The sequence below is a fragment of the Lepidothrix coronata genome, unplaced genomic scaffold (assembly GCF_001604755.1).
Source record: "Lepidothrix coronata isolate B3197 unplaced genomic scaffold, Lepidothrix_coronata-1.0 Scaffold71, whole genome shotgun sequence".
Classification (NCBI taxonomy): Eukaryota; Metazoa; Chordata; class Aves; order Passeriformes; family Pipridae; genus Lepidothrix; species Lepidothrix coronata.
The window spans coordinates 4,265,092-4,288,799 of NW_016690251.1; the positions used below are offsets into that span (position 1 = coordinate 4,265,092).

Here is a 23,708-nt window from a genome sequence, read left to right on the forward strand (position 1 = left end):
TATACAAGTATTTTAATTCACTGGCAATTTCAATCACTCAGTAATTCCACACTCGCCATTCCCATTTCACCAGGGTGTGCTTACCCAGCAGGATGCCAGCATTAAACACCCAGCCACAGCAAGGCAGCGTGGCCCAGAAAGAGAAAGTACTTTACTGTTAGCTTTCTCATTACACAGTATTTTCCATCTACTATTGGAGAACACTTAAAAAACACTCGTATTCAGCAGTCTCAGAAATTTGTAGCATTTAAATAATATTAATGGTATGTAAAGTAGTATTTTGTAACAACTAGGGAAAAAGACTAAGGCCACCCTCATCGAATTAATACTCAGTTTTGTGTTGACAGGTCATTAGTTTTTCAAGTAATTTTTCTATGTATTTTGGTGGCTCTCCAGAATTTAATCAGAGGAGAGAAACACACTACACCGCAATTTCCTGGAAAAATATCATTGTGTCAACATGCAGATGCAATAGCAAAATACGGCCAGTATTTGGAGGAAAAAAGCAAACTAAAACCTGCTTCCTTTAACCCACACTGCAGTAGGAGTTAAGAGTTTAAATGATACAATCTTAGGACATGTCAGCTTCATAAAACCTCAAAGTGTTGGCTATAAGCAAGCCAGAGTGTGACAGACAGCAGTGCAAGCCCTTACATCCATCATGCCCCACACATAGGACAGATTCACTGAGAGCCAACTGGCCGGTGGCCTCTGGGTGAGACCTGAGTAACCAGGGATTCATTCCAACTTTCATTTGTAGCCCTGAGTGGAAGTTCAGTTTTTCCCAATGGTTTAGGACACAGATGGGACAGAAATCAGTAGCACAGAGCCAAACAGAGCGAATGGTCGTGAGGACCCTGATTCAGAAACCAGTGGTTTTACTACGTTCAGTATAAACCCCATATGCCAAATATGAGGCTGGAAAAAAGTGGTATAATATTCAAATAGAAACCAGACCAAAGCTGCATATTCCTGATCTACTGTTTCAAGCTAGAAATGACGAAGTGAAATTCAGTGATTGAGAAATCCCTTCATGTACTTGTAAAATGCAGATCTGCACTGAAACCACAGAATTAATTATTGACCCTGGGGAGATGAGGAAACAACAGGAAAAGCCAAGCTGTCTTCAGAGCAAAAAAGAGGTACAAGAAGAAAAACAAGTGACACTCCAGACCCTTGGCTACCAACTTCCAGTTCCACTTGCAAACATGGACCCTGAACCATGACAGCAGCAGACTCTCAACTTGCATGGACTTCCACATCCCCATGTACCACACGGTGGTGCTGCAGGTGCACACTGTTCTCAGGCAGGGAAGGTTGGCTGGCACTTCCAAAATCCTGTGGGGATTTTGCTACGAAGTGGGGAAGTAGAGAAGATTATTTGTAGGCTGTTGGTCACCAGAAAAAGTCTTCACTTCTTTATTTTTAGGCATCCATCTTGAAGTTGTAGAGTTAGATGAATAACACAGACAAGATCCAGCCAAAATCCCACGCACCAATTCACATTCCTCTAACAGTAGCTATTCCCAGAATGCAAATTTTGTGGAATGTCCATCCCTGAAGGGGATGTTACCATTACTGAAGAAAGGAGACGCAGGAGACAGGGCTGGCCAGTTACTAACTCTCAGTGATACTTCTTGGGTAACAGCTCAGCAAACATTGCTTGGTGCCCTTCTACAGTGGAGATTCAGCTTTTGATTGTGTAGGTGACAGACAAAATGTAGCCTTCCCCAGATTCTTCTGACACTGCAGTGAAACAGGGACTGGCCACGCAGAGCAGAGCTGTCCATGCACACATGTTGTGAACCATCCCCAGGAAGCAACAGCTGCATCCACACTGGTGTCCTGGTGTGGATCAGGGGAATTTAAGTGAAATTCATAAGCATCTATTTCTGCTTGCTGTGGCTCATTTCTCAACATGGAACTGTAGGAAAACTGGATTTCTTCAGTTTAAACTAAACTAACACATGGTGTCCAAGAGCCTAACTCACTCCAAGCACTGTGTTCAGTCTATCTGCACAGAAAAGAGCCTGTTAGAAGTGAAAACACCCAACACACACGAAGTGTGAATGCTGGGTACTACCCATTTCATCCTCTGCATCTGCTCCTACCATTTTGCATCACTGTTAAAACAGAGGAAACCAACGACCAAAGAGATTTACAGCTCTGCAGGTCCTGCCCTGTGAGAGCCTAAAGAGTAAAACCAGCATGAGATTTGCCTTTTCAAATAGTTTCTGAGTGTAGCAGGAATTTATACTTTACCTTCTGCAAAATGAGATTTGCCAGAAATGATTCTGCAGCTACGCAGGGAAGAAGCACTGAAAATCAGCGCATGAACAGGAACTGGCATATGAAGGAGCAGAGCTGTTCCTTTGCAAAGTTATTAAAGAGGCTATTAAAGAGGCCTTTGATTGAAAAGGCAAAGCCATGGAGAAATTCCTCTCCTCAGCTTCTGTGAAAAGTAATAAATACATGGCCCGGTGCCAGCCTGTAGTCCTGTCCTGGGCAATGCTCCCTGGCTCTGCAGGAGAAGTTCTGCCTGAGGCACAGTGACCATTTATCCCTCAAATTGCTACCATACCTGCAACCTTGGAGTTGTAGGCGACTCCCACGCCGCAGATGTTGTTGTTGGCAGCAGCAGACACCTCTCCTGCACACCTTGTCCCATGGCTGTGAAAGGGAAGACAGAGAGACCCACATGAATCCCAGCTAATGCATGTGCTGAATTGAGCTGGATCATCAAGAGCTTGTTTTTCCTCAGTCAGCTCTCAGTGCTGCAGAGGAAAACCATTCCATGGCAAACTGTTGAGTGCTGTACTTGGATACCTGGATGAGCTCATTCCTTCCTGAAGCAGGAGGTATCCAACTTCCCCTCTGCATACTAACACTGCATTTTGTTGCAAAGTTATTCAGACCATTTCTTTTTAACTCTGTCAGAGAGGTTCTGCCTCATTACCAAATATTAGTCGTTAGGAAACAGGCCCCTGACAGGACAGTGTAAACATAAGATCAATATTAATTCCTTTATTTTTGTGGCTTGACAGCATGACACTCATTACTTTGAACCCTGCAGAACAAAGGCTGATTGACTTTTTGCTATTTGAACATGTGCAAGGAGCATATCCCTGCCCACAAAAGAAATGCTAAGGGAAGAGGTGGGTGCAATACCAAGCTGGAATAGCAGAAGAGAGCCAAAATGGTCACTGCACTTCTCAACAGCAGAGCTGTGGCCTGGCTGACCAGGTCCAAAGCTGTCAGACCTGAGAGCACATGCATGCCTCTCCCCCAGTGCCTAATTCCCGGAGGAGCTGTCAAGGTGCTCCAGCTGTCAGCTCATGGTGCTACTTCTTTCTGCTCAAATGGGAAATGTCACTGCTCTGACACAGAGGTCCAGGTTTGGGCTGACATATAGCATTTCAAAAACACCTGGTGTCTCTGAAGTGCTTTGCAGCCCTTAACAGAGACCCTTTAACAGGCAGGGACTCTCAAGACAGTCCTGCAGGAAGGCAAACTGCATTTTCCTTTCTCCTAATTCATCACAGAAATTAAACTGCAGACAAGATAAACATGGACAATACAACCTAGTTTTAAAAAAATAGCACAGCAGGAAAACTGTTGAAACCTGTGCTGCTGCCAGGCTTTTTTTTAAGTTTAAGATGTTGAATCAATATGAATCCATCCTACTGCTCATGCATTCTATTCTGTGCATTAAAATTGGCATTGCTCCTATAGCAAGTTAAGGATTCAAGCAATTAACAGTGCTGTATTGTAAAGGCAATGCTGACTATCAGATGGACCACCCTGGGAGGCAGCAGAATTAAGTTTTAATCATCTTTTTTTCTCTCTCTTTCCCTTTAAGCACCTCTAGCAAAGGTGAGAGTAACATTAGTAAAGGGGTGAGAAGCAACAACATTTCCTGCTGTACTTGGAAGAATATATTTTTAAAGGCACTTCCATGAAAGCAAATGACCGGTCTTGAACGTACACAGTGAATGATCACAAAAGACCGAAGATCTCATGTATGTTGCTTTTTCAAAGGGGGCAGTGAGAGCAGTGACATACATTTGTTATTCAGCTGCTGCACAAATTTCTTTCAGCAATCAAGCAGGTTTTTCCTCATGCCCTTGTTCAAGGAAGTGTGAAAAAAACACACTGTGCTAGGCATTCATTATCTAGTCACCTGTGGGGTAGCTATAAGCCACAGAGCAGAATAAATGGCTTTGTTAAAAATTGGCTTGACTGATGCTGGGGTGCAAAAAATCAGTGACGCTGGCAGGTGAGCTCTTACTCTCACAGATAGAAAAATTGTATTAGGACTTCCCTTGTGAAAAGGTTTTACAAAAAGGTCCTCTCCCCCGCCTGGCCTCCCTATCACTGTGGCCCTTATGATGGAGACTGCAAGCAGGTCTGTTCCAGTAGCTCGGGGTTTCAATATCATGCTGCTAACTAGAGAAAAAAAAATAACCACATATGAGTGAGTGGAAATGCATTTGGTTGAATTATTAATGGCAAATAGCAGACTTTTCCAACTTAGCACTATTTGCTGTTCATGTATCATTGATAAACCCATTGTGGTTTCTATGAAGTGATCCATGTCATGAGCACAAATCACACCCTTTCTCTACAGTGTTGACTTCTTCCCTATTACTCTCATGGTTGAAACAAGGGGATAGAAGACAATGAAGAATATTTTCACTTTTGAACAAGTTACTTCAAAAGTAAACCACATATTAGCAAGACGAGCAAGTCATATGTTAGTAAGTGGAGAAAGTTTTCCATAAATGTTATATAAATGAAAACCTTTTGCATGAACATTCATGAAAAAATAAGACGGGAGAAGGGGATTCAATTGAAAAACAGTTTTGCCTTCTGCATTTAAGTAAGGTACCTGTACAAGTCAGGAAAATTTCACTCTGTTTTGTCTTTAAAAACTACTTTTGTTTCTAAAACCTACTGCCAATGCTATTGTGTGTGCCCTTCTATCAATGTGTTTTTTGAAAGTGTCAGAGGTGGCACATATTTTCATTGAGGTCCTTTTTTATCTGCTCTGAAATGCTTCTGCAGACAGCAAAGGACAGGACCCATCCATCCTAACTTCAGCTGCAGAGCTGCAGTCTCAGGAGCTGGGACCATCTGAGTATCTTGATCATTTTAGCTGCTTGCACTGGGCAGCAGTTAAATATGCAGAGCTCACAGGGACACTTTTGTGAAGCAAATGACATCCCCTTTTTATTCACATGACATTATCAGCCTCTAAGCATTTGAGTGTTTGCAGAAGGGAAAGTGTTCCTCTACTTTGCTTTGGATCCTTAACTAGTAAACGACATTTTTACTTCTGAAGAATATGGGGTCTCCAAGATAATGAATATATTTAGCCCTGCTAACTCTTATCTGAGTGAGAGAATATACAAAGGCCACAGGAGTGGAAATAATTATTGGTTATTTGGATCAGTTATTTGTAATCTCAGTGCTCTGATATGGGGAGCCCAAGCTGTGCCTTCTGCATGCTCACAACAAGAAATCAGAGGGCTGTACAGAAAGGCCAAGCTATCACTGATCCCTATTGGTACCTCCACACTGTACAACGTGGAAAATGCCAAGGTACTGAATGTGGTTCAGGAGGAGAGGGTGTTCAAAATCACAGGTAGTTCCCAAAGTGGTTCCTAAAAATCACTTTGACTGTTGTGGGCCTGCCTCTGTTTTTGGGAACAGGGCTTGATTCAGGTTTTTTCAGTGCTCCTCAGGCTCAAACACAGCTCTGTCCCAGTGTCCCCTCTCCTGGCTTGGTCCCCAAGCTGTGGGTCTGAACACAGCCAAGCAGTGAGTACAGTAAGCATGGGAATAAATCCCTTGACTGCCCAGCCACCCATATGCCTCTGCCTGTAGCAGCAGCTGAACTGCCTGACTGCAATTCCCTGTCTGAGGCACCACACTCTGCCCTTCTAAAATCCACCTAGCTTGGTTTCATAGGCCACTGGCGGTTAGATGGAAAGGCCAGAGTGCTTCCAGCAGCCTTAAAAAGCACCAGGTGGAAGGGGAATCTGTGCTTACAAGCAGAGCAGCTGTGATTAATGAAATACTCCCTGCAAAAACTCCCATTTTTTCTTAAAGTCTAATGACACTTTGCACATGCAGCTGGCACCTCACAAAAGCCCCTGGGTGATCAGTCCTCTGCTTCTTGTTCCACAAATCACTTGAATTGCTCACAGAGAAACGCATTCTTCAAGGAAAAAGGGATATCATGCTATCCTATTTTGAGTCTGATTCTCCTGCATGCATTAAATTCAACGGGAGGTGCATCACTGACTGCAAACACAGCAACATGGAGCCTTTATTGCAGGTTTCTCTGAATAGCTTTTCTGTGTAATCACTCCCTATCCAGATGCACCTGTAGAGCTACACATATGGACAGACTGTCAGAGCAGACAGTTATAACCTACCAGTAACAATAATTCAGAAGTCAGAAGTCATGGTAATAGCTTATATAGGAATACATCAACTCAATTAACTGTATAGCAAAGAAATATGCAGAGAAAAACAGTCACAACTACTCCTGAACAGCTGAATACAGTGTGTTGGTTTGCATCTTAATCTGGAGAAAACAAGAAATCTTTCATCTTAAAGCTTTCTTATATTGTGAAGGCAGGAAATGGATGCTTTACTGCATGTGTTGCTCCCACGATTTACCTTGCAAGGCAGAAAATTCCCCGTCTCATGAAAGAAAACTCAAGGTTCACAGAATCACAGAATGGTTTGGGTTGGAAATGACCTTAAAGATCATCTAGTTCCAATCTCCCTGCCACAAGCAGAGATGCCACCCACTAGATCAGGCTCCTCGGGGTCCCATCCAACCTGGCGTCGAACACTACCAGGGGTAGGGAGTCCCATCATCACAGAGGTTCACTGGCAAAGAATACTACACACTCTAGGTACCAATTTTTTTTTCTCAAAAGAACAGTGAAGTAAATCCGCAGAGCAATTTCTCCATTGCTCTCCTCCTCCTGACTTGCTGACTTGAGCTCCCCATTCCCTCCAGAAATAGAAGAAAGTGTTGCAGTTCTATGAAAACCAGAATTATGTTCTTAATTACCACAGATTGGGTCAAAAGTGACCATTTGCTTTTTCACTTAAGTGTCTGAAATTAGCCAGAGGCACCTAGGACCAGAGACCATGACCTCTGCCACATTCAGGATGCCTGAGGTCTGTTTGAAGAGGCTTTAGGAGGTAACTCTCCCTCCAGGGCCACTTTGAAGAACAGGAGAGGACTGCAAACTGGACCCCACTATAAAATACTTGACAGCAGCACAATCAGTGTTAATGGGGCTTGGCAGAACACAGTTGTAATGCAGTTCCACACTGAAAACGACAGAAGCCACCATTACCCACTAAAACTAAATTTAATTTTCCTCCTCTCCAGAGCTAAGTGATATCTTTCTCCTATAACGATCCTTTGCATAAATAAAGCCAGAAAGGCAGCAGACCTTCACAAATTAGAGCCCTAGTTCTTCTCTGACTTTCCTTTCACAAATTGGATTCATACTACTTTAAAAATGTTAGATGTCCTTCCCCAAAATGAAGGAGAAATCTCTTTGGGATCTTGCTTTAGCTGAAAAATGGCAGGACTACAAAGAAGGACATCACAGCTGCTAAATCTGTTTGATCCATTCCAGGAGGCCTCTGTTTGAGGTGGAAGCACAGCTGCTTCTTCGTTGTGGCACTCTGACAGAACTACAATTGACTTCTTTAGAAATAAAAACAAAAATCCCCCTCCAAAACTCAAAGACCAGTCAGTCATCCCAACCACATCAAATAGGCCTGAAATATTTTTTTGATAAGCACTAAGACTGAGCCCTGAAACCTTGAAAAGTTTTCAAATCCTTGGCACTGCTGTTACATAAATACTGGCAACATCTGCCTAGAAGACATTTGGAAATTTCATTGAAAAAGTCCTGAAACAATTTTTTGAAAATCCAAGCTGGAACCTGCTGAGACCTCAGGGCAGATCCAGAGGTGCTGTATGCTGAGATCACCAGGTTATAATCACACCTTGTGGGAGTACCTTGGACTCTGCACCCTTGCCTACACTAATGTCTTGCTAGGAGCTATCAGAAAGGGCTTTTCCATGGGACAAATGCAGAACTTGGGATACACATGTTTTGTAAAATCTGTCACATGTTTCTATGCCATGTGGGAAAGAAAAAAAGTTTAGGGAAACCAAAAAAGTCACACTTTCTAAAATCTGAAGTCTTTTCTTTTGGGCCATTCTTATTTATACCATACCTTGAGGACCAGTCCTTCTCCTGCTAAAAACTGGCTAAGTTCAGAGCCAAGTTCAGAACATACTGAAGAAGGAATGGGTCTTGGGCATTCACTATGTATTAAGGAGAATTAACACAACAAGCACAGCTGCACTGTTGATTCCAAGTTTATAAACAAAACAGAGCAGCTTCCCAGTCACTGTATATGGACTCGAACTTCTCCAGTAGCTAGAAAAACGTTACTCTTGTACATTGCCCTTAAATCAAGGTGAAAATACATGATTCAGAACTTAAAATCTAATTGTTTTTAAACTGGTCGTTCTGCACAATGCTGCTTTTCTACCTTCTTAGCCTACAATGAGATGAAAAGACTTTCCCCCCCCCAAAAGAATCTTTAGTCTCTCCAGCTTACTTGCCTTTAAAATTAGCTGGCAGTAATACCTCCTCAGACACAGTTGATGGGAAACCAGTTTATACAGTTTGGTTTACTGGAATGTCCTAGGACAGCTGACAAAAAGGTATGTAGCTTTCACCTATTCAAACAATCTAAAAATACACTCTTCTGAAGCAACAACTTCATTTATAAACTATAAAATGGCTGTTCAGTGCTATTTAGAGGTTACCTAAAAAAAATGAAATCATAAGTAACCTCTAATTTTCAAGCAATAGTGAGACTGCAGTGTCTGTTCTGGTGACCGCTGAATTTAGCAGAAAACAGCCATTTCACAAATGTCATCAAATACTCAGAATTTCTTAAGCAAACCAAAGTGAAGGGCAAGCCTGCCTAAAATCCACTTACCTGTTAAACCAGTCATCTGTGTAGCGGGGGTAGGGGTAGGGGTCATTACTGCTGAAGTCGTAGCTGGCTTTGGCATTCTGCAAAACACAAAGAAGTTCAGAAAGTCAGCTGCAAACCAGACACACAGGGCAAAGCGAAACACAAACTGAAGGGGAAGCTGACAATCATCAGCAAACTTCATTCTCTTCATTCTGCAAGACGCATCTGGACAGAAACCAGTCCCTGTTGTGCCATTTCCCATTTCCCACACCAGCAAGCCTGGGAAAAGATGCTTTCTGGAGAGCCAAGCCTCCTGCAGACCACTGGTATTTCAAAACAGTGTGGCTAATTGTAGGGTGGTGTGAGAGCTCAGGTCACTGCTGAGGTACTTTACATCAACACTTACAAGAGTATTCAGGTGTTAACCTTGGTGTGGCAAAGCAAAGGTTTAATCGTATTTTCCAGACAGTGTTGGAAGTGACCAGACACATAGGTCTTCTGAAATAGAATTATTTTTTAAAAACTCATTTGTGGTACTACAACAGCCAGATTTCTAAAAGCATTTCAATGCCTAAGAATGTAAATTTCTCAAAATTCAACTGTGAAAGCTGCATTAATGGTCAGCACATACGCCTGAAAATCCCCTTGCATATTTTCTTGGTCCTTTAGCTTGTGAACAGCTTCACAAATGTGCCTTTTGGGTGCTTTTCAAAATGTCATCCCATGTCTGTGCTTTCCATGTAAATCTAAATCATTCCTGATTTGCCCTATCAGCAGCTAAGGACACTCAGGAACTTTTTGATGCTATATCTAAGAAGTAAATGGAAAGTTTCAGAAAGTCAAGTGCCATCTTCTTTCTTCTCTCTTAATCAAAAAATAAATAAAGGGTGACTGAAAATTAGGCTTTAAAAATATTTGGCAGCTTCCTCTCAAGTGTATGTTCACTGAGTTTACATTTTAATAATCACCATACTCAAGGAACAGAATTATGTTAATTCTTAATTAATGTGTACTTGTATTCCTTTTAAGATTTGGCTGAGCGTGCTGTTGAAGATAATTTGAGACTCGTGTATGAATAGCTTTGCTCCTAAAAACATTCCCCTTCAGCTGATTCTCAGTTCCTGGGGTACAGGAATAGACAGTCCATTGGTAGCACCCAAGTGTTTGGGGTTTAGATTCAAAATCCCTAACCCCCAAAAAGAATGAACAAGGGACAGCATTGCCCTTGATATTTGTAGGGTAAAACTAAGTATCTTTCAAGTTACTGTACAGCTGGGTTTTTTGGATGCTCATTTCAGAAAACCTGGTTGCTTATATTCAAGCACAGACAACAAATATTTTTCAGCATTTTGATGGAACAGAATGGCTCTCACATGGCTTGATGCTCTCCTCCAGCTCACAGCTGAATCCCTTTTTGAGATCCTTCTTGATCCCTCCATATCTTTCACTAAGACCTTGATTTTCACCCTGAAGATGCCTTCCAATCTTGTCAGCTAGAGCCACAAATCTTCAGTCCTTCTATGTGTCCAGGTGTCTGATTAATTTACCTCTTTTAATTATCACAACTGCTTATACAGCACTTTGAATGGCATAGGTTTGCATGAGCTAAGAGTAAACAGAACACGACTTTTCAGCCAGGGAAAAAAGGGGAATTTGACAGTTGTCTATAAATCATTAGAGTACAGAGAAGGTGGACAGGGAGTTATTATTTACTATTCCTCATAATACTAAGGCTAATAGGAATCTATAGAAATTACCAGAGGGGAGACTTAGAAGCAGCACAAAATAAGTAGTTTTCTACAGAACATGTAATGAGTTACAAAATTCACTGCTGTCCAGCAACATAGAGCTTAAAAGCCTGAATGAAATAAAATTTGGTTAGATAAAATAGTGAAAGGTAAATCTGGATGGAGTATTAGGCTGCAATTTCTCCTTCTCCAGGAGTCCATAAACCAGAATGCCAAAAGCTAGGGAGGCACAGCCTCTGACTGGGTGATCATGCTGCTCCCCAAGCATCCACCACTGGCTGCTGCTGGAGGCAGGATCCTGAGCTAGAAGACTTTGGGCCTCACCAGTGTGCCTGGGTGGCACAGGCATCCCATCTTAATGCAACAGAGGAAGTCTGGATTCTACAGCATCCAGGCAGTGAAAAGGACTTGTGCAAGGGGCCAGGCTTCATCCATGTGTGGGGGGGTTTGTAACCCTCCCTGGGAGGGAAATGGAACTAGGATAGGTCACTTGATGTATATTTTACCAATAAGCTATTCCACACTAAGTTACATCAGCTCAGATATAAAGAGACGAGAAGCCCGGCTACGAGAATTAAGAGGGAAGAAAGCTAGTAAGAAAGTCACCCATGCAGTTGATGCCCTGACAAAGAGATTCAATTCCTCGGGGTGAAATGGCAAGATGGACATTATCGGATTCCAACAGAAGTCATCAATAAGATCATAGCGATGGCTCCACCAACTAACAAGAAGGAAACACAAGTTTTCCTAGGGGCCATAGGTTTTTGGAGGATGCATATTCCTGAGTACAGCCAAATTGTGAGCCCTCTTTACTCAGTGACCTGTAGGAAGAATGATTTCCAATGGGGTCCTGAACAACAGCAAGCCTTTAAACAGATTAAGCAGGAGATTGCACATGCCGTGGCCCTTGGACCAGTCAGGACAGAACCAAACGTGAAAAATGTACTTTATTCTGCAGCCGGGGATAATGGTTCCTCCTGGAGCCTCTGGCAAAAGCTGCCTAGTGAGATGCGAGGCCGACCACTTGGTTTCTGGAGCCAAAGCTACAGAGGATCTGAAGCCAACTACACCCCCATGGAGAAGGAAATCCTAGTGGCTTATGAAGGAATACAAGCAGCCTCAGAGGTGATTGGCACAGCTTCTCCTGGCACCCCGACTACCGCTGCTGAGCTGGATGTTCAAGGGAAAAGTGCCCTCTACACATCATGCCGCTGATGCTACATGGAGTAAGTGGATTGCTTTGATTACACCATGTGCCCGAATCGGAAACTCGAATCACCCTGGAATTCTAGAGATTGGCCTTAAGGTGGAAACTTCAGTCTGGCAGATGAGAAGGAATAAGAACAAGTGGATCGGGCTGAGGAAGCTCCACCATACAATCAGTTACCTGAAGGAGAAACACATTATGCCCTCTTCACTTATGGCTCTTGCCGTATTGTAGGGAAGAACTGGAAGTGGAAAGCAGCTGTCTGGAGTCCCACCCGACAAGTGGCAGAAGCTACTGAAGGAGAAGGTGTCAATTCACAGAACTGAAAGACGTTCAATTGGCCCTGGACATTGCTGAATGAGAGAAATGGCCAAGGCTTTGCCTCTACACTGACTTGTGGATGATAGCCAATGCTCTGTGGAGGTGGTTGGATTGATGGAAGAAGACTAATTGGATGTGTAGAGTAAAACCCATCTGGGCTGCTGATTTGTAGCAAGACATTGCCACTCGAGTTGAGAAGCTGACTCTGAGAGTCCGCCATGTAGATGCCCATGTACGTTGGGATAAGTATAGATATTGGGAGGCCTGGCAGGTTGATTATATCACAGTGCCACAGACTCGCCAAGGTAAACACTATGTGCTCACCACGGTGGAAGCAACCACTGGATGGTTAGAGACTTATCCAGTGCCTCACGCAACTGCCCAAAATACCATTCTGGGTCTTGAAAAGCAAGTACTGTGGCGACACAGCACCCCAGAGCGCATTGAATCAGACAGTGGGACTTATTTCAAAAACAGTTTAGTTACTACCTGGGCAAGGGAACATGGCATTGAATGAGTATATCACATCCCATATCATGCACGAGCAGCTGGAAAAGTTGAGCAGTGTAACGGACTGTTGAAAACTACTCTGAAGGCATTGGGTGGGGGGACTTTCAAGAATTGGGATCAGCATGTAGCAAAGTCAACACTAGAGGCTCCATCAATCGAGCTGGCCCTGCCCAGTCAGAGTCCCTTCACACTGTGGATGGAGATAAAGTCCCAGTAATTCACTTGAGAGGTATGTTAGGTAAAGCAGTTTGGGTTAACCCTCCCTTGAGCAAAGGCAAACCCATTTGTGGGATTGTTTTTGCTCAAGGACCAGGATATACTTGGTGGATAATGAGAGAAGACGGAGAAACCCAGTGTGTGCCTCAAGGAGATTTAACCTCGGGAAAAAACTAATTCATATTCTGAGTTGTATGCTGCAGGAAATAAGTCACCAGATAATAAAGACCCAAACTAAGCTGATGCTAGTGCTCAATGATAAGAAAACCGTAAAAGACAAGACCTGTATAAGCATGGGATATAGGAGAATATGGGACGTAGTGTGACGTAAAATGGTATGGAATAAGGGGTGGAGATTGTAGTGGGTTTGTAACCTTTCCTGGGAGGGAAACGGAACTAGGATAGGTCACCTGATGTATATTTTACCAATAAGCTATTCCACATCATGTTACGTCAGCTCAGATATAAAGAGACGAGAAAGAAACAACTTCCTTCTTCTCTTCCAGGACAGTTGCACGGGATAGACGGCTGTTTTCAGAGGAAGAAAACACCTTTCATGGGGAAGTAGTCTTTATTGTTAGTTTTCCCTATGTGTATAGTGCTTATAGTTCTCTTTTTCTTTTCTGTGTAAATATAAAACCGCCTTTCTCAGCAGCCTCAGTTTTGAGAGTTTTTTTTTCCCTTTCCCCCCTTCCCTCGTCCTTCTCACTCTGGAGGGGTGGTTGGGCAGAGTCTTGGTGGACACCGGGGGTTCAGCCAAAGTAAACGATAACACCATGGCATTTAAAAGAAATGAACTTGTCAACAGAACAGTCTTAGTCTTTATTATTAATACAGTATCTATTCCAGTAGGACAAACTGGAGAACCACATCCTATGGTAAAGTCAAAAGAGAAACGGTGACTCTCTCTGAGTAATTTAATTAGCAGATAAAACCTACTCTGTCATAGAGCCTACCCTGGCAACCTTTGGAGAGAAATGCATTTCAATCACAAATTAAAGAAATTTTCTTGCATTACTGCCTTGGAATAGACAAGGCCTGGAAACTATTCAGACTGCAAATAACAAAGCTTAGTTCCAGTGATTTCTGATCATATCTTTTAGGTATGACCTAACTCAGTACTAAATGTAATTATTTTAATATATTGCCAGCTTCATATTCACTCAGAACTGCCTTCATCTAAAAACATTGTACGAATGAAAATTTAAACTCAGTCACAGGTCAGCTGTGTTTTATTTTCCCATCTGGAAAAAATGCAGTCTTACTTACATAGCCTAAGATCAAAGGGGGTCTGATAAGGCTGAGTTTTCGGGACACCACCAGACACGTGAGCACCTCGTACTTGCTATCCAACCACTCTTGACTCTAGAATTCCCTTGTGCAAAAATTATGGATGAAAGCCCTTGTAGCTGTGCCATAGTAGTGACAGACAAAGGGATTCCAGCCTGAATGATTCAGACACCCTACAGCAGATTGCAGCCCTGCTGTATATCCCATGTAACCCAATGCCAGCTTATGGAATGGTGACTTCAGGCAGGCTATGAACAAAGTTGTGCAGCATCTCCCACATCCTCTCATTCACTTCATTTTGGATTACTGCACTCAAAGGAAAAAGATACCTAATGTTGCAGGAACCATCCACAAAAGGCAAAATTAAGAAGAATTCTTGAAAGAAAACAACTACTGACTGCACAATTTATCTTCATTATGGTCTTTGAGAAAAGACAGTGAGGAATATTCCGCCCACACTATGGAAGCAGGGAAATGGGTAATGAAACATCGGAGACAAGTACAAATGGGCTGCTTTAAGTTCCTAATTTAAAGATCAAATCCACAAATATATGTCTCAGCCTTTGTTAATTTTTTATTTTTTAACCATAAGTGAGAAATTAAATCAGTTTCAACACTGCACCAAAAAGGAAACTGCTTCGGTGGACAGCTAAAATATTTCATCTTGTGTTTCGGGAAGTGAATTATTAAAATCTGTGGTCTGCCATTCTCCTCCACAGGCTGGAGTCCCCAGCAGGCAGCAAGAGAGAATTTATCGCTAACATGGAGAATTAATCAGGGTAGGAACCTGGGAGGTTGCAATCAAAAGCAGTGCAGATGAGAATCTGCAACAACACACTGAAACGAAAACACTTTGCTTTTCCACTCAGGTGATTCAGTGTCCAGTTTTAATGCCAAACTAACCTACTGGCAGTTCCTTCTCTTGGACTTGAAGTGTCTTTCACTTGGTTTTCAATATCTAAGGTAGTTGCCAGATCTTTTCCTCCAGGGAGGACTCAAGCCACCAGTCTTGGACACCGATCACAGACTGGCATCTAGTCTTAGCTTAGTCATTAAGGACTCAGTGTTAGAACAAGATGAGTCCTATCCCTGGTGTTCAATTAAAACCAGCTCATTGTTGCAAAGTGATTTGAACCTGATGTTTATCAGTCACCATATATACACAATTACTTACGACAAACACCTATTACATAATAAAAAAAGCTATTACAGAGAGGAATGGTATTGCTTTTTAAGGCATATCTCTATTTCTGCTTTCTAGCCTCTAAGCCAAATAAAATGCTAACAGAAGAGTAATGGATCACATGATGAGACCCTTTCAATCATTTATTAAGTAACAGCTTGTATACCATGGCACAAATGATTAAACTTTTGCCTGTGTATAAAATTCTGCTTTCCTTAAAAACAAGATTAGACCAGAATTTTCCAAAAATTTCCCTGTACTTTTTAAAATATATGCAGTAAAATCTTCTGTGGAAAACATTCATTATGTAAAATATGACTATAACAGTAAATCAGTTGTCCCATGTGTTGCTCAGCTCTGTAATAAAATTATATACCTTGAATAATGCAGCAAGCCCATAAATTTTTATATGACTTTACAGGCCTCTGTAGCGTAATTCACATATACTTCTCTTTTTCTCTGTAACTCGAGGAATATATCTATGCCCACATGCTACTTAATCCAGGACACAATTAAAGACACACATCCCACTGGTCACAGTCTGATTCTACTCATGACGTTAAAGCACTGGTGAATTTAGCCCAGAGATTTGTATCTTTTCAAAGAAGAGAAACATTTTTAACAGAGATGGCATCTGGTCTTACCCTCTTAGGCAACTACAAATCTTTAGAGATCTCAGGCAGAAGATACCTTTTGCTTGTTTGATTTCTTTACTGTTCCAAAGAGTGAGCAAACCCCCTGGGCTCAAATTACAACACAGAACATCTCGGAGAAATTGTATTAAAATAACTCCCAATGTCATGTGGTGGAAAAATGAAATTCAGTTTTGTACACACAAGCTTAAGAAAATGGAATATGCTCACCAGGAGGCGAAAAAGGAGTCAACATGATATTTAGCCTAGGAGAGGTGCTATAAGCCTTAAAGGTCATTATTGAAAAACAGAGGCACTGCTGCTCAGTCACCTGTCATACAGTAAGCCCTCTCCTCTCTGCCATGGGAAGCACACTGTTCTATTTTGGTTTGGTTTGTGGGGGGTTTTAAACGAAAATGAAAAAGAAAAAAAATCTGCAATTTCGTAAATTGTGCCTCTACATGAACTAATGGACATGTCCTATATTACTATTCAGCAAATTCAGAGCTGTATTCAAGACCTTGTCAACACAGAGAATATATACAAAGTTGTGTTCGAAAATATTAACCTTCAAGAGCAAATTCACAGTTGGTGAGTTTTGCCATCTCTCTCCAGAAACAAAAATTACAGTTCTTACAGGTACATCATACAAGTAAAAATACTGAGCCAGACAACACCAGCCAGATCTTGAATAATGAATAAGACAGCAGCACACTTGTCTGCTATTCTCCTTTTCAAAACACCCATCGAATAATAATACATCAGAGCATCACTTGAAATGGATGGAATAGTGTGCTTGGCCCCAAATAATACCTGAAGTGCCCATAAGCCCTTCTGGTATTCCAGTTTCAGGTATTCACTAGAGGCTCTGCTTGGCCACAGAACGAGCAAGTACAGAGCAGACCACAATGGCGATTTCATTTTGTAGTTATCACTGAAAAAGTTCTTCCTTCAATTTCTTCAACACTCACCAAGCATCTGGGATTAGGCCAAAACTAGTAGAATTACAGACAAAAGATGATAAACTGACTGCAAACAACAAAGAGGTGATTACTTATTATTTAGACCAGTAAAAATAGTTGAGATAACAAGCAGTAAGAATTCTAATAATCCAGCTTCTGAATTTATAGGAAGACATGTTGGCTGTCCCATCTCTGATCTAACTTATTTTGCAAGGCTGAAAGTTTTTCACTGCTTAGTTTTAAAAACAAACAAACAAAAAAGGCAGCTGAAAAAAACATGGAGTCTCACATTAACATTTATCTTCATTAAGGTAGCATTTAAAGCTACAGTTAGTTATGAAGAAAAATAGTTTCACTAAGATAATCTTGAATTGTTTTCTTTTCTACATTAAACAGATTTCTTTGTCAAGTAACTGATGATCCTTCTACAATATCACTTCACACTGCAATGTCACAGAATCACTTATTTTACCTTTTCCCCACTAATTTCCTTCCTACTTCCCCTGCAGACAAATTCACAAAACCAACAAGAGTTACACTGCTGGCTGGTGCTCTTCAGCATATAAGCATCTTCAAAAAGAAAGGCTGCAGCTAAACACGCTTTTTATTTCACATGGGGATAAAGCAGATGGGCAGTACAGCAGTGCTGTATAGCACACTAAGCACAAACATTTTCCAGCTCCAAAGAACAGAAGAAATTAGCAATTCCATTCTTAGGTACCAGGATTGTTGAATGTTTTTCCAGTGAACAAAATGAGAGTCCAAATGCATCCAGCTAAATGCCATCTAACCCTGTGGCTGTTTGCTAACACTTGGCTCAGAGGTATATAGTTAAACAGGACCAAAAATAAAAAGGAATCACAAAGACTCAGAGAACATTTAGGTTGGGCAGAATTTTTAAGAGGTGGAGAATTTTTTTTCTAATCAATTTTTACAAATAAAACTAGCTTATTGAAAAACCTTTCATTTCCTCTCCCCTGCATCTTTATCTGATGTAGGGAAACAGGTAAGAAACTGAGGGCGGCATGACACTTTATTAAAAAGCAAGCAGCCAAATGAACTTGTGTTTATAATAGAGACACTGCTTCATGATTCACCTCTTGGCACTCTTAGGCTGCTCCACAGTTTTCAGGTTGATGTGGAGAAAACCTGAAGCACATCGCCAGTTGTTAATTACTCAGAGCCAAAGCTCTGAAGGCAAGTTAACCTACAGAACGCTGAAACCTATTTCTGCTCAGCCAAACATTCCTTAATTTTCAGAGGAGATGCAGAAGAATCCCTAAGCTGTAACCACAAAATACCAGGAGATATGTTTACAGGGAGTTATTTGGCTAAAACAATAAAATTAGTAAAACACAAATAAATTAAGCAAGTAGTAACTGTTAAAATATTTTCAAGGCAAGCAGTAAGTTTAAAGCTTTAAAGCTTCAGATTATGGAATGAACTCCTTGATTTCTTTAATTAAGGGGGGGAGGGGAAACTGGCATGAGAGTTGCTAGAGATTTATGAGCCATTGGATTATTTTACCATAGTAGGAAATACAAATTGTGCAATGACTTTCACTGAAAAATACTGTGAACACTAATTTCACCTAGCTTTAGTGTTCTGTCTTATTAAAAACCTGGCCTGCATTCCCTTTCCAATACATGGATTTTTTCTCCCCTTTCAGATACTTTGATTATGTATTGGTGTGACCTACTGAAGTTGAGAGAGTAATAGAGTTATAAACCTGGCAGCAGAGAAATAAGGTTCAGGTCCATTATTCTTAGTTATATCCCTATAAGAAATAGCTGACAAGTCTGTCAGTACATCAAATATGTGCTGGGTGCTGAGCTGCAGTAAAGGTTGTCTTTGCAGAGTTTTGATGGCAGCCAGCACTTACAGCCTCTTGGAGCGACGAGTGGGAAGAGAAGGGGAGCTAAAAACTCCTGCTTCTGTCAATGAGCCCAATCTAACATCTACCAATATCTGCCATGGGCTCTCCCACCAAGCACAGCAAGATTCAGATCACAGCATAAAGGTCTCTTAAGTGGCATGTTGGGGATAAGGGAGAATTTTTTTCCATTATTGTAAGAAAATCAATAGCTCAGAGCCTGCAATACAAACGCAGCAGTCACTCAAGCCCAGTCATTTAGCATGACATAGTCTGGGCAAAGAGTAGTCACTTGGGCTGGGAGAGCCAACACTCTGCTGTGGTGTGTGGTTAGCAGTTATTGGCATCACAGAGTCGTTAAAACTCATCAGTTGTCAGCAATGCTCACAGCAAAGGGCAGGAGTGCTGGGCCCATGGTTGTAATGGCATTCATAAAACAAACCTGGCAGGTTGTTAAGGGTGACCACCTTCAGAGGTAACACCAGTCTTTGTTATGGAACTGACAAACTGTGGCTTTGCAAATCAACGTGGCTTAGGTGGTTTGGGAGTTTAGCTACAACAGAGAGACCTGGTTTGCAGTGGTTATGGAGAGGGGAGGACAGGGAGAACTAATCTGGTGATGCATAGGAACTAGAAGTGAGAACAGACGAGACAGAAAACTGGTTGAATGTTTTCCTTCTTGTGAAAGATTTCTCAGCTAACAAGAGAAGAAACTTTATAACTGCACAGCTCGTGTTCCACCTAAATTGCATAAATATTGAAGAAGATGAATGGACACAAAAGTCACATTTTAGGTGAATCAAAAGGAGGTGAAAATTTCAGAGAAGAGACTCAAAAACATAATGCAAACTTATTATCTACATTTCTTCTGTCACAGAAACCAAACACAGGTTGATTTATAAGCCTCAGAGTTAAAAGGTCTTGAGGATCTATTCTGCTTTATTGCAGATGCACGCTGACCTCATTAGCATGGTTTGTGAGCATGCCAAGGGAGTATTAATTATGTGAATAATATCTGTTAAGACATGCTGGGCTCTCAGGGATTTTAATGCACCAATTTATATGCCTTTGCATTAATTAAAAAGTTTGCATTGCTTATTCCATGTGGAATCAGCCAAACCAATGGACAGCTAAATCCAAAATTACAGGAAGAGAAGGTGGGATCTTCAGAATGTTCTCATGGAAATCCACAGATAGTAAATTCTGCAGGTATTTATGCTTTTAAATAGTACATGATCATTCCAGATTTTTCTCCTAAAGATTAGTATATTTAATCACAGTGAATGTTTTTACAATAATTTACTCAATGTGTAAATTCAAGAAATATCCTAGGTATCATTAGCTGACTGACAGAAAAGTTCATAATTACATCAGTCAGACAGGGTATCATGGTTGACTAATTCTGCAACCGAGTTAAGTGCCACTGAATTAAAGTGATTTAGTTTCTCCTAAGAAGCAATTCTAAAAAACATGTGCCAGCATTGAAATTATGAAGTCCCTGAACACAGCACAATCTTTGTGCTCTCCTCGGTACGTATTCAAAGAGAGATTCACCTCATTTAATAAAATTCAGAACACAACCTGCCTGCAAAACATTTCCAACAATCCCCAACCTACATCAATGCTTACAAGTAAGGAAAACAGAGGGAACATGTGACTGCGGTCTGTGCTACCATATCCATTTAAATTTCACCAAACAGCAGCTACATAGTACTGGAAGTAGTCAAAATTTCATTGCACACAAGCTCCTGTTCTACAGCAAAACATGTTAACCCAGGCAGTCATGTTTCCACAGCTCTTGGTATCATTATTTGCTCTATTGAAGCTGATGCCTCTTACTGTGATGATTAAAAAAAAAAAAAAAAAAGGAATACACAGCAGAAGAAATATTACAAACCTGTTATTTGTAGGATCTGCCAAATTTCGGATTTCTCTGAACTGTAGAGAAAAACTATTAGTGACTTCGGTGTGGCCAAAATTTTATTAGACATTGTGCGCTGCCATTTTGTTCCCTGGTAAGAGATGTTTCTTATGCTTATTGCTTCTGTTGGGAATGCAACAGAAATGAAGAAAATTATATTTAAATCAGAGCAATCCGAAATAGGGTAGGTGTTTAAAAATATCTTAACCACCTATATAGCTACCAAGAAGTAAAGTATTAATATGGAGAAAATAATTACAACTAAAATCAAGCAATGCAAAGCAAACAACCATGCCAAGATGAAGTGCCAGGACAGAAAAGATTATATTAATTTCAAATTAACCTAATTAATTTACAAGTTCAGTGAAAGATAGATGTTTGAAGTATTGCAGATCATCTGCATCTTTATCTACTGTATTTAGGCCATTATGGTTTCACAGGAGAAAGGGGACTCCTTGAGCATCCCTGCTCTCCTCTCTTCTTTTGCTTTGCAAGTTTGGCTTATCCAGAGGGCTTGGCCAAAACTCTCCTTGTAAAACCAGTTGCATGTCCACTAGTTAACAGTGGGTTTACAACTCTCCTTGCCTAAATCATCACTGGGCCCAAAAATCTCTCTCTAACACCCATCAGATTTTGATGAAGCTTTGTGAGGGACTACAATTCCCCACATGCACCAATTTAGACTTCCCTGGTGATATCTCGGTAGCCAAAATGTAACTACAGCATGAATTTTAATTACGTTCCATTTGAATAATGATGGACATTCATAGATTTCCACATACTATGAGAAGTTAAAATAACAATTCTTAGAAAAACAGAAAATAAAAGCTTTCAAATGAAAAAATCTTCCCATTTTTTTTAGCATTTTCAACCCAAAATGTATTATTTTCACTTTGGGGAAATAAAAGCTCTTTCCTTCAATTTGTTGAACTTGGTTTTAAAATTCCATGGTGTGCATTGCCTCCAGGGGACTGTGTGTCTGACCTTGTTCTCCCAAGTGGACCATGCATCAGAGTGGGATTTTGTTGCTGCTGTTTTATTTCAGCATGTTCTAGAAGTCAAACATTTAAAATTAGGTTGAACTGATCCAAAACAAAAATATTTCACTTCAATTTTCCAGTGGACACTTTAATTTTATAAACCACTCATCTTTACTAGCAAAACTGCTGTTCTAATGGAAGATTTCTGGCCAGTTCCAAAAGCTAATTGGTCTGCAGAAAGGCAGACAATTAGAAAAAAAAAAAAAACAATCGAAGCAACGCCAGCTCCCTCCACGGCAAACAGTGAAGACCAACATCTTTCCTCTGCTTTTCTTGCCTAAATAAAAGAAGAAAATATTTCCAAAAGACTTACTTGGAGAGACCCTGGAGAGAAGCACAGGCCAATTGGAAAAGCACTAGCCAGAACTGATGTAGAAATATCCACTGCTCTCTTCCATCCCTGTGCATTTCTCATTTCAACAATCTTAATTTACTTTCCACAGATGATGCCTTAAGTGAAAATTAATACCAGTGCTTAATGATTAAAGCAATTAGCCACCTTGTACTTTCTCAGTGTGCAGCTGATTAATTAAGTACATTGATTATAGAGAAAAATAAGTGCTGTGGACAATGAGTGGTTGTTAGTTTGCAAAAGGAGTGTCTTTGGAACCATCTCATGTTGCTTACACATCAGGAGTGCATTTAACTTGAAGATTATCCCTTTCAGGTGGTTCTAATATACAATAAAGCTGGAAACTTTTTGCCAGCATTCAGTGCTCTGAAAATAATCTCAGGCAAATACACCTACAATGTGTTAGTATCTTCTTAATCCAAAGGAGCTGTGTTTTGAGGATATTTTACAGCCACTGTAAATCAGTGGATCCTTCTGGAGAGGCCCACATCAGTGGAGCCGTGCCAGCTCCAGCATGGATTGTGCTAAGCACCAAGCCCCAGAACTTGTCAAGCATTCAGAGTCCAGATCTCTCAAAATGGGCTCTAGCAGAGCCATTGCATAACATCTTTCAGCGAGAGAAATCCAGTTTTCAGCTGCAAACACAGCTCTGTGACACAAATCATCTCTCCTTCATTCTGTCTCAGCAATTTCTTTATGAAATTTCTGCCACAATCTGCTTGCAACAGCATCCATCCATCAGTGTTCTTACTGCATTTTTAGTGCTAGCAGGACGTATTATGAATTTATCCCAGGTTTTGGTTGATAACTTTTAATTGTTCTAAAGTGTTTTTATTTTAGAGACCTGTTAGCAAAAACTCAACTCCAAAGCAACACCAAAAAACACAAATGAAACCAACCAACCCAAAATCTAATTAGTGATGTGCTGAAAAACCTGAAACAAGTTTATTCTGCTCTTTATTTTTTGATAATAAGTGCTATTTCAACATTACAATTAAAACTAGGCACTAGCAACGATGGGCAGCACACAGAGTTTGCCCACAAAATAAATACATTTGATTTATTAGCAGTAAGGGTTTATTGAAATTTAGCGTCTAGTGCATGTGCTCAATAAGCCTTTGAAATGCAGTAGGAAATGGCAGTGTGTCTCAGGGTCTTTTGAAAATCCTACTGTAGGAATCGGGTCTCATGAAGACAAGTGGAATCATTCCCTGACTCTGCTATGGTTTGGCTCTGCGATCCCTGTGGATCCTCTGGGTTGACATTAATGACCATGCAGAGACACTGGGAGCTTTTCAAGGTCTTCAGAGTGTTTCCAACAAATGTTAGATTTGGAAGTGTAACATTTTTCTCCCCACCATTTACATGTGAACTCTGTTTGACTCAGGCAATTACATCAGCTGGGATTTTGGGGTGA

At 40.9% G+C, this 23,708-nt stretch overlaps 1 protein-coding gene across 2 annotated transcripts in view; it reads right to left on the reverse strand.

Moving 5' to 3' along the window:
- PCSK2 (proprotein convertase subtilisin/kexin type 2) overlaps positions 1-23,708 on the reverse strand; it is a 108,996-nt gene that overhangs the window by 22,262 nt on the left and 63,026 nt on the right. For both annotated transcript variants that reach the window (XM_017818969.1, XM_017818971.1), the window contains exons 6-7: positions 9,058-9,134; positions 2,582-2,670 (exon numbers count right to left, since the gene is read on the reverse strand). In XM_017818969.1, coding sequence (XP_017674458.1) covers positions 2,582-2,670; positions 9,058-9,134 — 166 coding nt within the window. The remainder of the gene's footprint in view (positions 1-2,581; positions 2,671-9,057; positions 9,135-23,708) is intronic.